The sequence below is a fragment of the Malaclemys terrapin genome, chromosome 1 (genome assembly GCF_027887155.1).
Source record: "Malaclemys terrapin pileata isolate rMalTer1 chromosome 1, rMalTer1.hap1, whole genome shotgun sequence".
Taxonomy (NCBI): Eukaryota; Metazoa; Chordata; order Testudines; family Emydidae; genus Malaclemys; species Malaclemys terrapin.
Genome location: NC_071505.1, coordinates 52,843,798 through 52,861,718, shown reverse-complemented (window position 1 = coordinate 52,861,718; position 17,921 = coordinate 52,843,798). Strand labels below are relative to the sequence as shown.

Below are 17,921 nucleotides of genomic sequence, written 5' to 3'. Positions count from 1 at the left end.
CAAAGATAATCACTAATGGTTCTGCGATTGCTTCAACTAGTTCTGTAAGTATTCTATGGTAAATTTTACCTGAATATTTTACTTTAATACATCTCCTTATCTAAATATTCTTTAACCTTTTCTTTCCCTATTTTGTCTGGCATTCCTTCTCCCTTGTTAATATTATGTTGAGTGTTTGATCACAATTGGCCTTTGTAGCGAAGACTGAAGCAAAATAAACATTAAACACCTCAGCCTTCTAGATATCATCTGTTATTAGCTCTCCTTCCCTGCTAAGGAAAGGACCTACACTTGCCTTTGTCTTTCTCTTGCTCCCAATGTATTTAAAGAACCTCTTATTGCCTTTATGTCCCTTGCTAGGTGTAACTCATGTAACTCTTCTGGCAGATGGAGCCAGAAACAACAAAGGGTGGGTTCAGTATCTAGGACAGGGGTTCTCAAACTGGGGGTCGTGAGGTTATTACATGGGGGGGTCGTGAGCTGTCAGCCTCCACCCCAAGCCCCGCTTTGACTCCAGCATTTATAATGGTGTTAAATATACAAATAAGTGTTTGTGAGAGTGGTCACACTCAGAGGCTTGCTATGTGAAAGGGGTCACCAGTAAAAAAGTTTGAGAACCACTGATCTAGGGGTTCCTTTTTCACCAATACAACACAAAACCGTCTCGAGCCCCCACCTAGTGACCTGGGACAATTACCCACCACCCTCTGGGCACCTCTAAGAGGCAATACTTCCCCTCTTGCAAGCCCAGAGTCTGAGTGTAGCAAAAACTTTTAATAAAAGAAGGGAATTAATTCAGCATTAATTTGGGAAAACACTGCAACTAGGGTTCATAAACCTAAACCATGAACAAAAGACCCACCCCAAGTAAGTTGGGCAGTGTTCTTTTCCCCTCAAGTTCTTAAGTCCAGCAACCAAAAAAGTCCTTTAACGTGCCTGTCCTTTCTTTGCACCCCACTCACAGTTGCTATACATGACAAGAGTTCAGAGGGTCATCCGCAGAGTTCACCTCCCACCCTGGATGGAAGCAGGGGTAAGGAAGCACCTTACATGCTCTGATGCTTGGGCACCCACTTGCCACTCTGCCAGCCAATTGCCGCACTCTGTGGGGCTCTGCTCTGGCCCTCTCCACCAGCCACCCTGCTGGCCGCTCGCTGTGCCTCTCTGCCAGCCGCTGTGCTGGCTGCGCCTCTCCGCCAGCCGCATGGCTGGCCACTCACTGCACTTCTCCACCAGCTGCCCACTCACCGTGTCTCTCTGCCAGCCAACCTGGCTAGCCACTTACCAAGAGGTCTTCAGGGCCCACCACTTAACACAGCTCTCAGTGATTTCAGCTGTTAGTGGGGAAGCCTCACTGTTGGTGCACACTGAGCAGTCTCTTGCAAGAGAGATGTTATCCCAGAATAGGTCTAATACTTAGACCTAGGTATCAGTGATTTCAGCTCTGCAGCATGTAACAAGACTCTTATTTGAGTCTAAATTAGCTTTTTTATTATACTGTGGAGAAAGGAAGGGTCAAGTAGTGTCTAGGAGCCTTAAACGGGGCCTGCACTACCAGGTACAAGTACCTGTTCCCACCCTCTCAACTCATTGGGATTCGGAACCCATGTCCCATGCCTTCCGAGTGACATTCAGTTGAGGGTGAGTCCCTCCATTGGGGTATGCCAGGTACAGTTCTGCTGCCCTTGATTCACACAACAAGGATAACAACCCTTTATTGCTCCTGCCCCAATAACAAGGAGATTGGGGATCCAACACCAGCCACAAGTGATCATTTGGGCAAGCTATCCCATCATGATGAGCATCTAGGCAGGGTAGGTGTGCCAATGCAAACGAGATCAGCTCCTGAAGTCCTTTTCCACAGCTTACCATTAGATGTCAGGGGAGAGCTCATTCAGACTCTGCTTACACTCATATTATGCCTTAGCCTTTCTGATTTTGTGCCTACATGCTTGTGCAAGTCTTTTGTACTCCTCCTTAGCAATTCATCCATGTTTCCACTATCTGTAAGATTTTTATTTTCAGTCATTAAAGAGCTCTTGATGGCGCATATTGGCCTCTTACTATCTTTCCTTCGCATAGGGATAGTTTGCAGTTGTGCCTTTAATATTGTCTCCTTCAGAAAATGCCAGCTCTCCTGAACTCCTTTATCCCTTCAATTTTCTTCCTACGGTACCTTGTCTACGAGTTCTGAGTTTGTTAAAGTCTGCTTTTTTGAAATCCATTGTCCTTATTCTGTTGCTGTCCCTCCCTGCCTTTCCTTAGTATCATGAAATCTATCATTTCATGATCACTTTCACCCAAATTGCTTTCCAGCTTCAGATTCATAACTAATTCCTCCCTGTTGTTCAGAATCAAGTCCAAAAATGACTCTGATGTACAGTTGCTGGAGCGAATATGTAAACCTTCTGCCAGGATGATTTAGCAGCTAAAAGGCCTGGACTGAAACATCTAGGGTCTTCAATAATTAACAGATATCATGGCTCAAGCCCTCACTCAAAAAACCTGGGAAAACTAAATTACCTCCCCTGGGTATCCTTGATAGACACTGGTTCTCCACTCGCAAGCACTAGTCTGATATTTGTATAATTCCAAAGTAAAAAGAAGCCATCATTCCAGGACTGTATTTAGTGAGTACAGCATTATATGCAAAATGTACTATGTTAAGAAATAAGTGCAACCCCCTGGGCCCCCTCCCTCCAAAAAAATTTGCTTAGAGCTGCAGAAAAAACCCAACTGAAAAGTGTGTTGGCCAAGTTTGTGTAAAACAACTTGACCCACACTTCAACTCAGAAGATTCCATTTCAATTTTCACCCCTAGTTTAATCCAGGCCTACCAGAAAGCTTGCTACCGGAAGATTTGAAACCAGTTGTACTAAGCCAGTGATATTGCCTACAAATGCTGTTTTTAATTAAAAATCTTTATTTTTAAATGTATTTATTCTGGTAATTAAGGTTGTGGCCCGTCCTAAAAGAGGTTCCAGGGAAAGCCGCGACTAGCTAACTTTCCCTTGAAAGGACATGGATACAGCTTTCCGATTTAAGAATAGACAGTCAAGCAGTAAATCTTTCAAAAACAAAAATAGTATTTATTTAGAAGTGAGTGGTTACAGTCAAAGAGTAGAGATAGATAAGACAGGGTTACAGTTTAAAAGGGAATGAAGTGGCACGGCAAATAAAAACAACCCTGCATTAACAATTTCAGTTTAATTCTATGGCACATAACAATATAATCATTTACTTAACACTCTATGCCTTATGACAATATACCAATTAAACATGTGACATTATATCAGTTAAACATTTGATACTAAAGACTTAACACTAACACTTAACACTAACCATCCAACAAATGCTGATCAGGCAATTATTAGATGGGTAGAGGGAAGATGTCACTCAGACCACGAACATCCAGCTTGATTTACACGTCGCACCCATAAGCCATGTTAAGATAAAAGACAATTAAACTTACAGAAGCCTTATTAAAAAGTGCTTCCAAGTCGTCTTACAAGAGTCCTTCTGCTATGTCAGTAGCTAGAGATCACAGTTCATAGGTGGTGGATCGCAAGTGATAGTGGCTGCGTTGGGTGGCTGCTTGCTCCTGCTGAGGTAAAGTTTCTCCTCAGATGACAGATACGGAAGCCGTTGGTAGCTGCTGTGGTAGCTGCTGTCGTGGCTTCCTGCTGGTGGAGTGGCAGAAACGGCCATTGCCAGGGCAACCTCAGAACCCTGTGGGGATTGCTGCTGTTGCTGTAAGAGCTGCTTAAGAACGATAATAGCGAGAGAGGGCTGCGGTGCTGCTAAAGCTGCTAGGGTAGAAGGGCCGTTAGCTACTTATGAAAACCATTACTTGTGGCTTGTGATGTTGCTTCCACAGTATCTGCTTTGAGAGTGCTGGCTGCTAGTGAGCGCTATCGATGCTTGTGATCATGGGTAGCTAGCTCCTTCTGCTGCTGTAAGGCAATAGTTAGCTTTCTTACCCAGCAGCGTTCTGTTGGTGTGGTTGCTGCAGCTCTGTGAACGTCTTATTCATTCCTGGTGTCCTGCAGCGTTTCGTTCTCCTTCAGGTCCCTGTTCCTACAAGGTTTTAGCCTGCTGGTTGTTGCCTTTAAATATGATTCCAGCTCATTAGTCATTAATTTATTATCATAATTCAACAAATCAGCTTTTGGGGATTTGCATATGCTAATTTATGTCACATGTTCCAATGTGACACTCAAGTTTAGCCAATCAGCATTCAGAGATTAGCGTATGCTAATTAGTCAAGTGTACAGAAAGCTCCTCCTCCCATAGACTTCTATGGGCTCAATGTATTCCTATGGAGTTTTTCAGCTGACCTTTAGATGAACCCTAGCTACTTCCTGACTGGAAGTCCCTCTTGGACTACAATTTCTATTTCTATGGGATTTTGCTGAATCAATACCTTGCCTTGATTGCATCATCTCTATTATTTTTTATGGGCTCTCATACATTCCTATACAATTTCCCATTACATTACATAACCCTATAGCTGCCATTATTGTATGTTCTAATTTAAACTATTCTTAATTTTTATTTATAAGCATTATGCTAACTAAATGTAGCAAGCCACTCCTGACTTGCTGTCGGAGATAAAGTCTGGTAGGACTTGAGAACAGACTGCCAAGCTCAACCACCAATACCTGAATCCTTTTCAGATCATCAAACAAATAAACTCAGTGTCCTTCAAGGTTCAACTCCTAGAATCTCTAAGAGTTACCCCATCTTGTATGATTCCCTCCTCAAGCTGTTCATTGACAACCCCTTCCCTGATGGGGTTGACTCTCCTCCAGCATCAATAAAAGTCCAGAGGCAGGAGGAACATAAAGTCCATCAGGTCCTTGACTCCCAACAGGTTCGGGGGAAGCTGCAGTATCTGGTAGCCAGGAAGATGTATGGGCCAGAGGAGTGATTTCAGGAACCAGAAGAAAATGTTCATGCTCCCAACTTCCTGTAGGAATTTCACCAAAGATACACTGACAAGCCAGTGCTAATGGCCTTTAAGAGGAGATGGCTCCGGGCACAGTGGCCTGGCAATCCAATGAGCTCGGCTGGGCCCAATAAGCTCTCACTAAGTGACTGGACAGAAGAGCCAGCAGATCATCATTTAAGCTTGGTAGCAACAGCAGCACAGTAGCTTCTCAATGCATTCTACTCCCCCAACTGTGCCAGACCTGCTTCCTGTACCAGCCCTTGCTCCAACCTTCGCCTGTTCCCACTCCTGTTCTGACCACTATGTCGCACCACCTACACCCCGGTGTGTGATATGTCTCCAGGGAACATTTGAAAAGGTCTTCTTATACACTGAGGAAACTATATGACTAAGACTTTTAAAAACCATGACCTGCTTTAACACTGCAAACCCAGCATAATGAAGGTAGAAAGCCTGTACTGAATACTGGACAGGCCCTGTATTGTGCTTAATAAATGAAGTGGTGCATATGATACAGTCAGGGTCCAGAACCAAGCTCAAGTTTATTCATAAGAATCATCTAAGGAATGACAAAGAGAGAGAAATTTTCAAAGTTATCCCCAAAGACTGAACCTATAATTTCAGAAGAGTACCCCAATGCAGTTATGACAAGAATGTAGATTCCATTGGAGCAGGATAGAGAGAAGATTTGTCTACATGAGGTCACTCAAGAAAGTTAAGGCCAATTAACTAAGGGTGTGAAGTTAATACACATAAGTTAAAGTGCATAAAACCCCTATGTGGACATTTTAATTCAGAAGTAAACAGGAAGAAGCTAAAATGAAGTAAAACCACTTTACTTCTGATTGAGCGAGTCCACACAGAAATGTAATGTACTTTAACATCTCATCTTTAGTTAATTCATCTTAACTCCTCCTGTGCATTGGGTAAAAGACTTCAGAGGTTAATTGACACACATCACATAAGGAAATACAAATAAAGTGTACTGAAATAAATTATACCTAAGGTGAAGTAAAACTTTATATCAGTAGGACAACTTTCAGAGTCAGGCAAAGGTAGCAGAGTCTGTCTGTCACATAATAAGCTGGGCCTTTAAGAGAGGTGGGCTCAGTCACACCTGTGTCCCCTTGTCAGGTACTTCTCCACAAGGACTCCTGACTCCCAGTCCCATACTCCAGTCACAAGAACATGCATACCCTAACCCCAGGGCAAGATATATGTTTCAATTCATGTTTAGTTTTCTTGTAAATCCACATATGTCTTTTGGGACTGAGGGGGAAGATGAGATGATAATAAATCTATTATTATCCCCTTTTGTCAATAACTATATGCAAAATTCATACCAAATAGAGAAACTGGGGGAAAATATCACAGTCTTACTACTGCTGTCACACAAAGCCCTGGCAGAGCTCTCCATGGCTGGAGACTCATCAGGCTGCTGCATTTGGGCCTCACAAGCTGAGCCTGCATGCTCTTAAACTTCCCTTGGTCTCCACAAACTGCAAAACTCTTTCTAATTTACCTCTCTGGCGCACTGCCTGGACACAGGCTCTCTCTGTTACTCCTTCACAGAAATGGATCCCCACAGTATATCAGCCCTGGGCCTCCAGGTGCAGTACTGACCCTCCTGGCACCCTCAGAACTTAATCGTGACCTTTCTCAGAGCTCCAACCTTTTAGGCACTCTAGATTTACAGTTCACTTCTTTAGAGACACATTATAGTTGAAAGCAAATAAATACACAGACTTTTTAAGGGGTCTCAAAACCAATCACTCTTTACATTAGCTAGCACAAGAAATATAACATCTAAAGAGAATAATAAACACACCTGTATGCATTTCTCTACCTCTGTTTCTGCACCACTCTGAGCTTTCTTTGGGTTTAGGTCACTAAGTAATTCAGGATACTTCCTGTCGTCCTGCCTATGACTTCTCCTCAAGAACATGGAGTCTCTCTGGTCTCTTCTCCCGCTCTCTCCAAAGTGGCCAGTGAGAGACTCTCTTTTTTAATTTTCAGCCCCACTTTGTCAGGTGATTCACTGATCAGCCTTAATAGGTGATCTGTTGGTTAGACCAGGTCTACACTACAGGCCTATATTGGTATTGTGACATGCTTTATCTCAAAATAGCATCCTGTAAACCCCACATTCCTCATTTGTAGATGGTTGTGATGTTTCATACAAAGCATACCTTGTAAAGTACCAAATGAATGGTCATGATCTGCTGAAACTCATTGTTCTGTCAAAATACGTATATCATTATGGTGTATGAAATTATGAGATTTTGCTATATGGTTGTTTTTGAAATATGTTGTGTGTCTGGGACATGCCCACAGTTAGCTCTCCAGTGACAACAAAGGTGATGACCAAATGGGCATTAAGCAACCATCATGAGCCAATGACAAGCAGGAGAACTGTAAACAAGAGATTTACAATTCTGTAAGAGACAGTTGCGCAAGCACCACAATGAGGATTGCTCAACTGTATGACCCAGTTGCGCAAGCACCACATAATGGGGATTGCTCAACTCTGTGACTCAGCAAGGCCCACCAGGGCATGTCTGGGCCAGTACTTTTCCAGGGACATGAATTAAGAGTGTAAAATAAGGGGCAGGGGCACCAGGAGATCACCTCTCTCCTCCTTCACCTACACTGAAGGCAACAAGATTGCTGGGAAGACAAAGACTTTGAAAACTGAGGAGATTGGACCCAGGCTGAGGAGGAAATTTATCCTGTGTATTAAGAACTGTAAGCTGCCTGTAACATCTATTAGGGTGAGGAAAGCTGTTTGATTCAGCTCTTGCTTAGTCTAAAAGTTTAGGATTTAGAATGTGTGTTTACTTTTTATCTTCTTAAGGTAACTATCTTTGACCTTTATGCCTACCACTTATAATCACTTAAAATCTATCTTTCTGTAGTTAATAAACTTATTTTAATATTTTATCCTTACCAGTGAGTTTGACTAGCTTAGGGAATTTGCTCAGCTTACAAAGGCTGGTTCATGTCCACTATCCTTTGATGAAATGGTGAACTAATTAATGAGCTTACATTGTTCAAGAGAAGGTTTGCTGCTTGTCACTAGCAAACCATCGTGAAAGGCAGCCCAGGCTGGAGAGTTAAGGGGGTCATAGTGGTTTCACAGTTCCAGGTTGTACCCCGGGGATCCCGTCACAGGTAATCTACATTGCTCAGAGGTGTGAAAATTCTACACCCTTGAGTGACATAGTGATACCGACCTAACCCCCTGTGTAGACAGCACTACATTCATGGGAGAGCTTTTCCCATAGAGATAGCTACCATCTCTCGGGGAGGTGGATTAAATACACCAGTGGGAGAAGCTCTTTCGTCAACATAGTAACATCTTCACTAAAATGCTACAGGGGCACAGCTACCCCAGTGCAATTGTGCTGCTGTAGAGTTGTACGTGAAAACAAACTCTTAGTTGCCAAACCCTCTAGAGTTCATACTTCAAAAACTGGTTTCCCCTGGGCAGTATCCATCTCTTTGTGCAAGGTCCATCTGCTCCATTTAAATCACCAATCAACATTTAACAACTTGCCTTTGCGCTTAGGTGACCAGATAGCAAGTGTGAAAAATCAGGAGAGGGGTGGGGGGGTAATAGGTGCCTATTGTAAGAAAAAGCTCCAAATATCAAGACTGTCCCTATAAAATCGGTGACATCTGGTCACCCTATTCCGATTGTCTACACTTAAAAGGGTTGCAGCGGGAGCAGCTGCACTGATGCAGCTGCCTTACTGTAGCACTTTGGTATATGCTGTGACGGTGTACCCCATAGGGCTTCATGGGAATATGCTTATGAATGTATATATGATATAACTGAAATATGTTTTATGCTACATATGCCATGTAACATATCTATGTAAAGGTTATGATCTACTGAATACATTCCTCCTATTTTATGCATGTTTCATTTTTGTATTTGAAGTTAGGAATATTGGCTGTATACGTGCTTGATTTCTAAGTAGCCTTAGTAAGCATTTGGTCAGCTTCTTGAGAAAGGAATGTGCAAATTAAGTGCCCAATCAAGAACCACTTAAGCCAACAATGAACTCGAATATGCCAATCCACATCGGAGCTTTTCCAAGAATGTGGCTTGGCTGGTAAGAAACTCAGTCATGCATGGACATGTGACTTGCCCACTTGACTCCAAAACTCCATCTTGGAGCTGGACTTTGCATAGGAGAGAGGAGGGGGTCTCCAACCACAAGAGAAAGTCTATTTAAGCCTGTGGAAGACCCCTCCATTTTGTCTTCAGCTGGCTAAAGACATAGCCTTTCCACCCCCAAGGATACCTGAAAGAAACTGGAACAAAGGACAATAACTACAGGGGGTGTGAGTGATTGCTGGACCCAGACTAGAAGGAGACTAGTCTGTAAAAGGAAGCTTCCTGGAATTTCTCTAAGGGTGAGGTTTTTATCTGTACTCAGTTTTCTTATGTATTAGACTCAGACATGCGTGTTTTATTTTATTTTACTTGGTAATTCACTTTGTTCTGTCTGCTATTACTTGGAACCACTTAAATCCTACTTTCTGTATTTAATAAAATCACTGTTTACTTATTAATTAACCCAGAGAATGTATTAATACCTTGGGGGGGGGGGAGCAAACAGCTGTGATATCTCTCTATCAGTGTTATAGAGGGCGAACAATTTATGAGTAAAACAGATTTATTTGGGGTTTAGACCCCATTGGGAGTTGGGCATATGAGTGTTAAAGACTGGAACAATTCTGCAAGCTACTTTCAGTTAAGTCTGCAGCTTTGCGGCACATGGTTCAGACCCTGGGTCGGTGTTGGACCAGACTGGCATGTCTGGCTCAACAAGACAGGGTGCTGGAGACCCAGGTTGGCAGGGAAAACAGGGGCAGAGGTGGTCTTGGCACATCAGTTGGCAGTTCCCAAGAGGGTTTCTGTGATCCAACCCATCACAGATGCTAGCTACGCTGACAGGAGGGCTTCTCCCATTGGTGTAGGTACTCCACTTCGCTGAGAGATAGTAACTATGCCGACGGGAGAAGCCCTCCCATCAACATAGCACTGGCAACACCAGGAGATAGGTCGATATAACTGTGTCACTCAGGGGTGTAGAAAATCCATACCCCTGAGCAACATAGTTATACCAATATAAGTTGCTAGTGTAGATTAAGCCTTTGTTAGCCATGTGCCACCACCCCTTAGAATTTAGTCCAAGATAGAGGCATAAAGGCAACAAAAAAGGCAGCAAGCCCCACTTTCAAAATGGAGTTTGCAATCTGATACAGATACACAGAGTCCCCCATATAAAACAGAATTCATAAGCTATACTTAGACAAGATTCCTCAAATCATCAAAATAATTTACTCCACATAGAGAAAAGAAAAATATTAGACAGTTTATTTTAAAACCTTTAAACAACTGTACAGGTTGTAGGACTGGTGTTTAGAAGTGGTCTTATAGACTGCTATATCATTCATGTCTCTTCAGTGGTTGGATTTCCCACAGAATGTTCCTGCGCTCCCTCCCACTCCCTGTCATTAAAACATCAGCAGGCTTGCAGTCGCAATAGATGTAATGTATTCCATGTGTTATTTTTCTTTTTGCTTAGAAAAGAATCCAGAATTCTTGCAATAAAAGATTATTTTAAACCATTTAAGTCTCTTATTTTCTAGATCAGCTGACTGACATCTGAAAACAGAAAAATCAATGGAAAAAATCTCTCTCTCTCTTTGTGTTCGCAGCTTTTAAGATATGGTCTTTGTCTCAGGGATCTAAGAGAGTTAGAGTGACCATGCAGCCAGACTCAGGGACCTAAGTTTTCCATCCACATGTAAATATTTATGACTAAAGTCCTAGTTATTATACTGAGGAATACAGTTTTGATTTACATAACATTTATATTTGGAAAAGCTCTCATGGGTAAAAATATGTAAGTATGATTTTGGCCGCACTGAAATAAGTGATTTGATTATTTCAAGCCTCTGTGGTTCTCATTTTATTTATATATATATCCCAATTATATTAGTTGTTTTCCTATTGGCTAAGACAACTACAGCCTACCAAATGATTATGAAGTTACATAAGACTCTATTTGAAGACTATATAAAGCCTTTTTTTCACTCTAGCAAGAGAGAGAAGTCTATCAAGATGCAGGTTTGCTGTTTCAGGTTCATTCATGCATGGAGATTTGTTTCAAGACACACTGAAACCTGAACCAGTGCTGATATATTTACTAGCCCATACTTCAGAGCTATCAACCTGAGTCGTGAGTAACAGCTACTGTAAGTAGCTTCTGTGCGCTATGAAGAATTTTTCAGTTCCTGTGCAAGCTAATGAATATCAGTCTGAAAGTCTTTTTCCTCAGCTTATCCTGAATCTGACAAATAAGTCAGATCCAGTTGGAAGACAAGAAAGAGATGAGCAATTAGCTCAGTTAGAGATTGCTGTGTTGGGAGTAATATTTATGACAGCATCTGTGGGCAATTTTATTCTCATATTGGTACTGTGGAGGAGAAGAAAGAAGTTATCTAGGATGTATGTATTCATGCTTCACCTGAGCATAGCAGACTTAGTGGTAGCATTTTTTCAAGTACTTCCCCAACTAATATGGGATATTACAGACATTTTCATAGGGCCAGATGCATTATGCAGAACTATCAAATATTTGCAGTTGTTGGGCATGTTTGCCTCTACTTATATGATAGTGGTCATGACAGTGGACAGATATCAAGCAGTATGCTATCCCATGGTCACTTTCCAAAAGAAAAGGGCTCTTTGGAATGCTGCCATTTGCACCAGCTGGTCTATATCACTGCTTTTTAGTCTTCCACAAGTATTTATCTTTTCCAAGACTGAAATATCTCCAGATATTTTTGAATGCTGGGGTGAGTTCATCCAACCTTGGGGCTTAAAGGCATATGTGACTTGGATTTTTGTAGCTATTTTCTTCATTCCCACAGCTATCCTTACCATATGCCAGGTTAAGATCTGCAAAATAATACTAATGAACATATATGTGAAAAAAAGGAATGAATCTGAAGCAATAAATCAGAAGCAAGTCCTGCCATTCCAAGCAAGCAGTATTAACTGTATTTCAAAGGCTATGATCAAGACTGTAAAAATGACAGTGGTGACAGTTATTGCATATGTCCTTTGTTGGGCACCTTTCTTCATTGTACAGTTGTGGTCTGTATGGTACCCCAGTGGCATTACTGAAGGTAAGATACCCCTTTTTCTTATCAATAACTATAGTAGACTACCACATTGCTACATTTCCTCTTTATATATACATATTATTTAGGTTCAACGATGTGTAATCATTTTATGTATGATTAAATTTGAAGGACTAGTTTGTTTGCATACTGTATTAATGATGTATAGGGCTCTACCAAATTCAGGGTCCATTTTGGTCAATTTCACAGCCATAGGATTTTAAAAATAATAAATTTCATGGTTTCAGATATTTAAATTTGAAATTTCATGGTTTTGTAATTTTAGGGGTCCTGACCAGTGTTCCCTCTAATTTTTTCCACAGATGTGCGGAATGAATTTTGTTATGTGCACCAATATGGAGGTGATGCGTCACACATCACCTCCATATTGGTGCACATAACAAAATTCATGTGGTGTGGGTGGGGTGGAGGGGTTCGGAGTGTGGGAGGGAGATCAGGGCTGGGGCAGAGGGTTGTGGTGCAGAGGTGTGAGAGCTCCATCTGGGGGTGTGGGCTCTGGGGTGGGGCTGGGGATGAGGGGCTTGGGGTGCAGGAGGCTATGACGGGGAGAGAGAGGACTCCCCCCAGCTCTCTCCTTGTAGCAATATTTGGGCTGGAGGAATGGGCGGGGATTGGGGGTAGGGATGGAGTGGGGGCGGGGCCTGGGCAGGGTCGAGCACCGCCCCATGCTAGAGGGGAAGTCGGCGCCTATGGCACACCCCTCCCCCGGCTGTGGCAGGTCGGCTGCATGGGTTCCCTGAGTGCCTGTGCAGCACTAAATAAGCTGCTGCACAGCCACGCAGCTTACAGGGAACTTAGGTCCTGACCGAAAAAGGAGTTGTGTGTGTGTGTGTGAGGGGGGGTCACAAGGTTATTGAAGGGGGGTTGCAGTACTGCTACCCTTACATCTGCGCTGCTGCTGGTGGCAGTGCTTCCTTCAGAGCTTGGTGGCTGGAGAGCGGCGGCTGCTGGCCGTGAGCCCAGCTCTGAAGGTAGCACCACTGCCAGCAGCAGCACAGAAGTAAGGACGGCATGGTATTGCCACCCTTATTTCTGTGCTGCTGCCTTCACAGCAGCTGCCGCTCTCCTGCCGCCCAGCTCTGAAGGCAGTGCAGAAGTAAGGGTGGCAATACCACAGCCCCCCTAAAATAAGCTTACAACCTGTCCCCCGCAACCACCTTTTGGGTCAGGACACCCAGTTTGAGAACGCTGGTCTCTCCTCATGAAAGCTGTATAGTATAGGGTAAAAGCACACACAAGACCAGATTTCATGGGGTAGACCAAATTTCACAGTCCGTGAGACGTTTTTCATGGCCATGAATAATGATGTACAATAGCTGGTAACATATTACACTGCATAATCAAAAATCATCTTGGGGGTTACTTAATGTGTGTGTACACATGTACAAACATATGCTTTCAATAAGGCTTTTTTTCTGCTGGGAAGGCTAACCAAGATTAATTAGCATTTAATTATTAGTAAACAACACAGTGAAAATGTTATAAGTTTTATTTGTACTAGCAAGAGATCAATATATACATTTAGAGATTATGGAATTACTTTTTTGTATATTAGGGAAATTAAAGGCAATATAGCATTTTAGCTTTAACTAATTAATAAAATAATTATTCAAATTAATAAAATAAATATTTCTGGTTTACTATTTATAACAGCAACACTATAAAACCTCTGAAATGTTTTTGAATATTGAAATGTTCTTAGCTGTGAAATATCTTCAGTGAACTATGGAACAATTACAAATTGTGTAAGGGTTGATATTTGTAATGAAAACAAAGCTAAAATATAAAAGAATAAAATGCTGTACACAATATTAATATTTTCAAAATTATATTGCTACTCTTTTGTTAAAAACGGACTCCCTATCAACTTCATTTCTAAAGTTTAGCTGTTGAAAGATAAAATACGGATATAAATCAGACAAAATTATACTATAAATTTTTAAAATTAGACTATAATCTTGTCTTCTGAAAAGATCTCACGTTATGATCTTTGTTTTAAAAGTTCTTTCTAGAGGTATGCATTTCTGAGATGGTACAGTATTTACATAGATTAAGGTAACAAGCAACCACATTAACATTTAGATTTATATGGGGTAAGAAGAGTTATGCAAAAATATCTATTTCTGAAATACATCTTATGCATATGCAGCTACAATGTATTATATACTGTAGATAGCTACAGAATTACATTTTTTATAACCATTGAATAAACTGAAATCTCCTAATGTTATTTTAACTTTTTCTCTATTGCAAAATGCTAAACTGATCCTACAATAGTTACGTTAATTAATTTAAGAACATGTACATCAAAGAGCATCAATTCATAAGAACATTACCACTTTCTGGCATGTCTTATTTACATGGTATTTCTCCAATTCTTTCATTCCAGGTGCAGCATTTACCATCATCATGCTCCTGGGGAATTTGAATAGTTGTGCCAATCCGTGGATTTACATGTATTTTTGTGGCCACATTCCATATTGTGCCAAAAAGCAGTCAAAAAACATCTCAGCTCAGGAAGAATCTGTGATCACAGGAAGCATTAATTTGGTAGACAGGGAACCAGAAGAAAACCTAACTTGTGTATAAATATAAACTTCTTTTTGTTGCTTTGATACATTAATTACATTCAACTTTTATGTGAATATTTTATCTCTATCTTTTGTTATCTGAGGAATGGAGTGAGTTGAAAAATTGTCCTTCACTGTATAAATATATTTTTCTTAAATATTGTAGCATGCACTGCATTGCAAGAATTCCAGTGTTGTGTAAGCCTGACTTTTAACAGTTGCATTGCACTATAACATTCAAATGAATTCATATAACTATTGGCAAAGATATGTAGAGCTATTTTATATACTTCATTTCTGTCTACAAAAACTGCTTTCTGTTCTCTAATTTTGGATTGCCAAAAGATTTCTACAAGAGTGATGACAAACTGTGATATTGTTGAAAAGGAGAATCCTATCATTAGATTTGAATGTGTGATGTGGAAATAGAAGCATGAATAGTTCAGGAAAAATTTGGGGGAAATATTTGAGAAACCTTGAGAAGGCATCAGAAAGTCACTAAAACCCTCTGTCAGCTTTAATTAAACACTTTATAAAAATGTGTCTGCCCTGGGGAGTTAAATGTCACAGAGTCTTTATACATTGCTCTTGCAACTCTGGACATCTTGGGTCACAAGTGCTCAGGCACTATGGTAATGTTCCAGTATAAGGAGAATGGTGGCCTCATTGTAGTTCCCATTTATATATAATACAAAAGAACCACATAGGACTAGATTCTCTATCAAGTCGCCTGGTGCAAAGACAGGTTTGCAGTGAATTTGCACCCTATCTAAACAGACACAGTGGGTGACTTTGAGCCATTTTTGAATTCTGCATATATTTGTGCAGAGTGCATTCAGACCTGTCTGGTCTCCTAGCACCCATCTGCTAGCACTGAATGTGCATCTAGGATAGGCAGCTTGACAGGTAATTTCTGAACCATATAGCACTCTATGGGCTTAGTTGCAGAGAAAAATTAATATTTCACCTTCATGGTAGAAAGTAGTCACTTACCCAAGATCTGCAGTATCTTTATCTAGATTGCTATTTGCTGGCTGAAATGTGGATACCCTATGCAGATAGGTATTTCTTCCCTTTTTCAATGTCTGCAGTCTATTCAAGAGAGCGTGGACTGGAATATTAGTAGGTCTGTCACAGGCTAAGACAGAGATGCATTGGCAAAGGATCTCTGGGGATGTTTGCACATCATCTGCCTATATTATGTCTAGCCCAAATCAGTGCTATTCTTCATTTTCATGAGTGCTAACATTCTTAAATGTTCAGGAAAAAAGCCTATAAAAGTGTACTTGACATCTGCTCTTTTAATATTCTAAGACATAAAGAGAGAAATACTCTGTATTACACAATCATCATAAGAGCTAGTGGGTATTTTAAGCAGAAAATGTACCAAACACTTGGACCAAATCCTGACAAGTGCTGATATACAGTGAGCTGTTGTACACTGGATTGATGTGTGGGGTATTGATTGTATTTCCCATTAGTGACTGGCCTCAGTGACAATAGCAATGTACTACTTATAATTAGTGGTGTTCTCATTTATCTCAAATTGCAGATGCCAGTCTTTTGCAGTGAAGGTCCAGGATTCAGACCCCACAGATGACTGGGTTTCTATCTATGCAGCCACTGAATGTCTACAACTCTCAATAAAATCAGCTCCCAGTGAGGATCTCTCATGATGATTTAACCCTTTGGTTGTATGTTTCTGTCCTTTCTATTTGGTTTTATTTTAGCTTGTTAAATTTCATATAACAGCAAAATATTCAAAATATATATTACAAATATTTCTGTAACTAGCTTTGTCAATTGGATTTTCAGCAAAACATGTATCATATTCAGTCAGTTTAAATTAACTATAGATAATCTGCACATAATAATCTGAAATATTAATATTGAAAAATCTATTCCTAAATGTCATTTGGTTGTTTTTATTTGTTTGTTGACTTTTTGTTTGTTTTTGCAACTCAGGGACAAGGATAAACAATTTATTAAGAAAAAATGGGAATGATAATTGGAAATCATTTAAAAAACACCTCACTAGATGCCCCAAAAGCCACAATCCCACAATTAAGGAAGAAGATTGTACTGGTTAAAAGAATACCCGGTTTAGAGGAGAAGTGAAGGAAGCTATACAAATAATTAAAAAAAAACAAAAACAAATGGAAGAAAGGGGAAGATGACAGTAATGAATATAAATCAGAAATTAGGAATTGTAGAAAATTGATAAGGGAAGCACAAGGACACAAAGAGCAATCTATGATCAACAGTGTTAAAGACAATAAGGAGTTTTTTAAAAGTATTAGGAACCAAAATAATCCTGACAATGGTATTGGCCCAATACTAGATGGAAATGATAGAATTATCAATAATAATGCAGAAAAGACAGACATGTCAAATAAATGTTTCCATTCTGTATTTGGGGGAAAAAGATTATGTAATCTCATCATATAGTGATGATCAAACTCTTTCCATTTCTCTGGAGGATGTTAAACAAAAGTACTAAAGTTAGACATTTTTCAATCAGAAGTTCTAGATAACTTGTATCCAAGAGTTTTATAAGAGCTGGCTTAGCAGATCACTGGAGGGAGCATCAATGTTGCTTTACAATACATCTTTGAGCAGTGACGAAGTTCCAGAAGACTGGAATAAAACTACTGTTGTGCCAATTTTTAAAAGGGTAAATGGAATAAATGGGATGACCTGGGTAATTATAGGCCTGTCAGCCTGACATCAATTCTGAGCAAGATAATGGAGCAGCTATTATGGGACTCAATAAAGAATGAAAGGAGGATAATGTAATTAATGCAAATCAACATGGGTTCATGGAAAAGAGATCTTGTCAAACTAACTTGATTTTTTTTTATGAGATTACAGGTTGATAAAGATAATAGTGTTAATGTAATATACTTAGATTTTTGTAAGGCGTTTGACTTGGTACTGGATGACATTTTGATTAAAAAACGAGAACAATATAAAATTAACCTAGTATACATTAAATAGATTAAAAACTAGCTAATTGATAGGTCTCAAAATGTAACTGTAAACAGGGTACCATCATCAAGTGAGTGTGTGTATCCAGTGGGGTTCCGCAGGAATCAGTTCTTGGCTGTATCATATTTAACATTTTTATCAATGCCCAGGAAGAAATAGCACTAAAAAAGTTTGCAGATGACACAAAA

The 17,921-nt window shown here is 40.4% G+C and overlaps 1 protein-coding gene across 1 annotated transcript; it reads left to right on the top strand.

Annotated features, from left to right (window-relative positions):
* The first annotated feature begins 11,240 nt into the window (after positions 1-11,240).
* LOC128830390 (arg8-vasotocin receptor-like) lies at positions 11,241-16,304 on the top strand. Its single transcript, XM_054016207.1, has 2 exons — positions 11,241-12,160; positions 14,565-16,304. The coding sequence occupies exons 1-2, from the start codon at positions 11,245-11,247 to the stop codon at positions 14,762-14,764; spliced, it is 1,116 nt and encodes a 371-aa protein (XP_053872182.1). The 5' UTR covers positions 11,241-11,244; the 3' UTR covers positions 14,765-16,304.
* Positions 16,305-17,921: the final 1,617 nt, after the last annotated feature.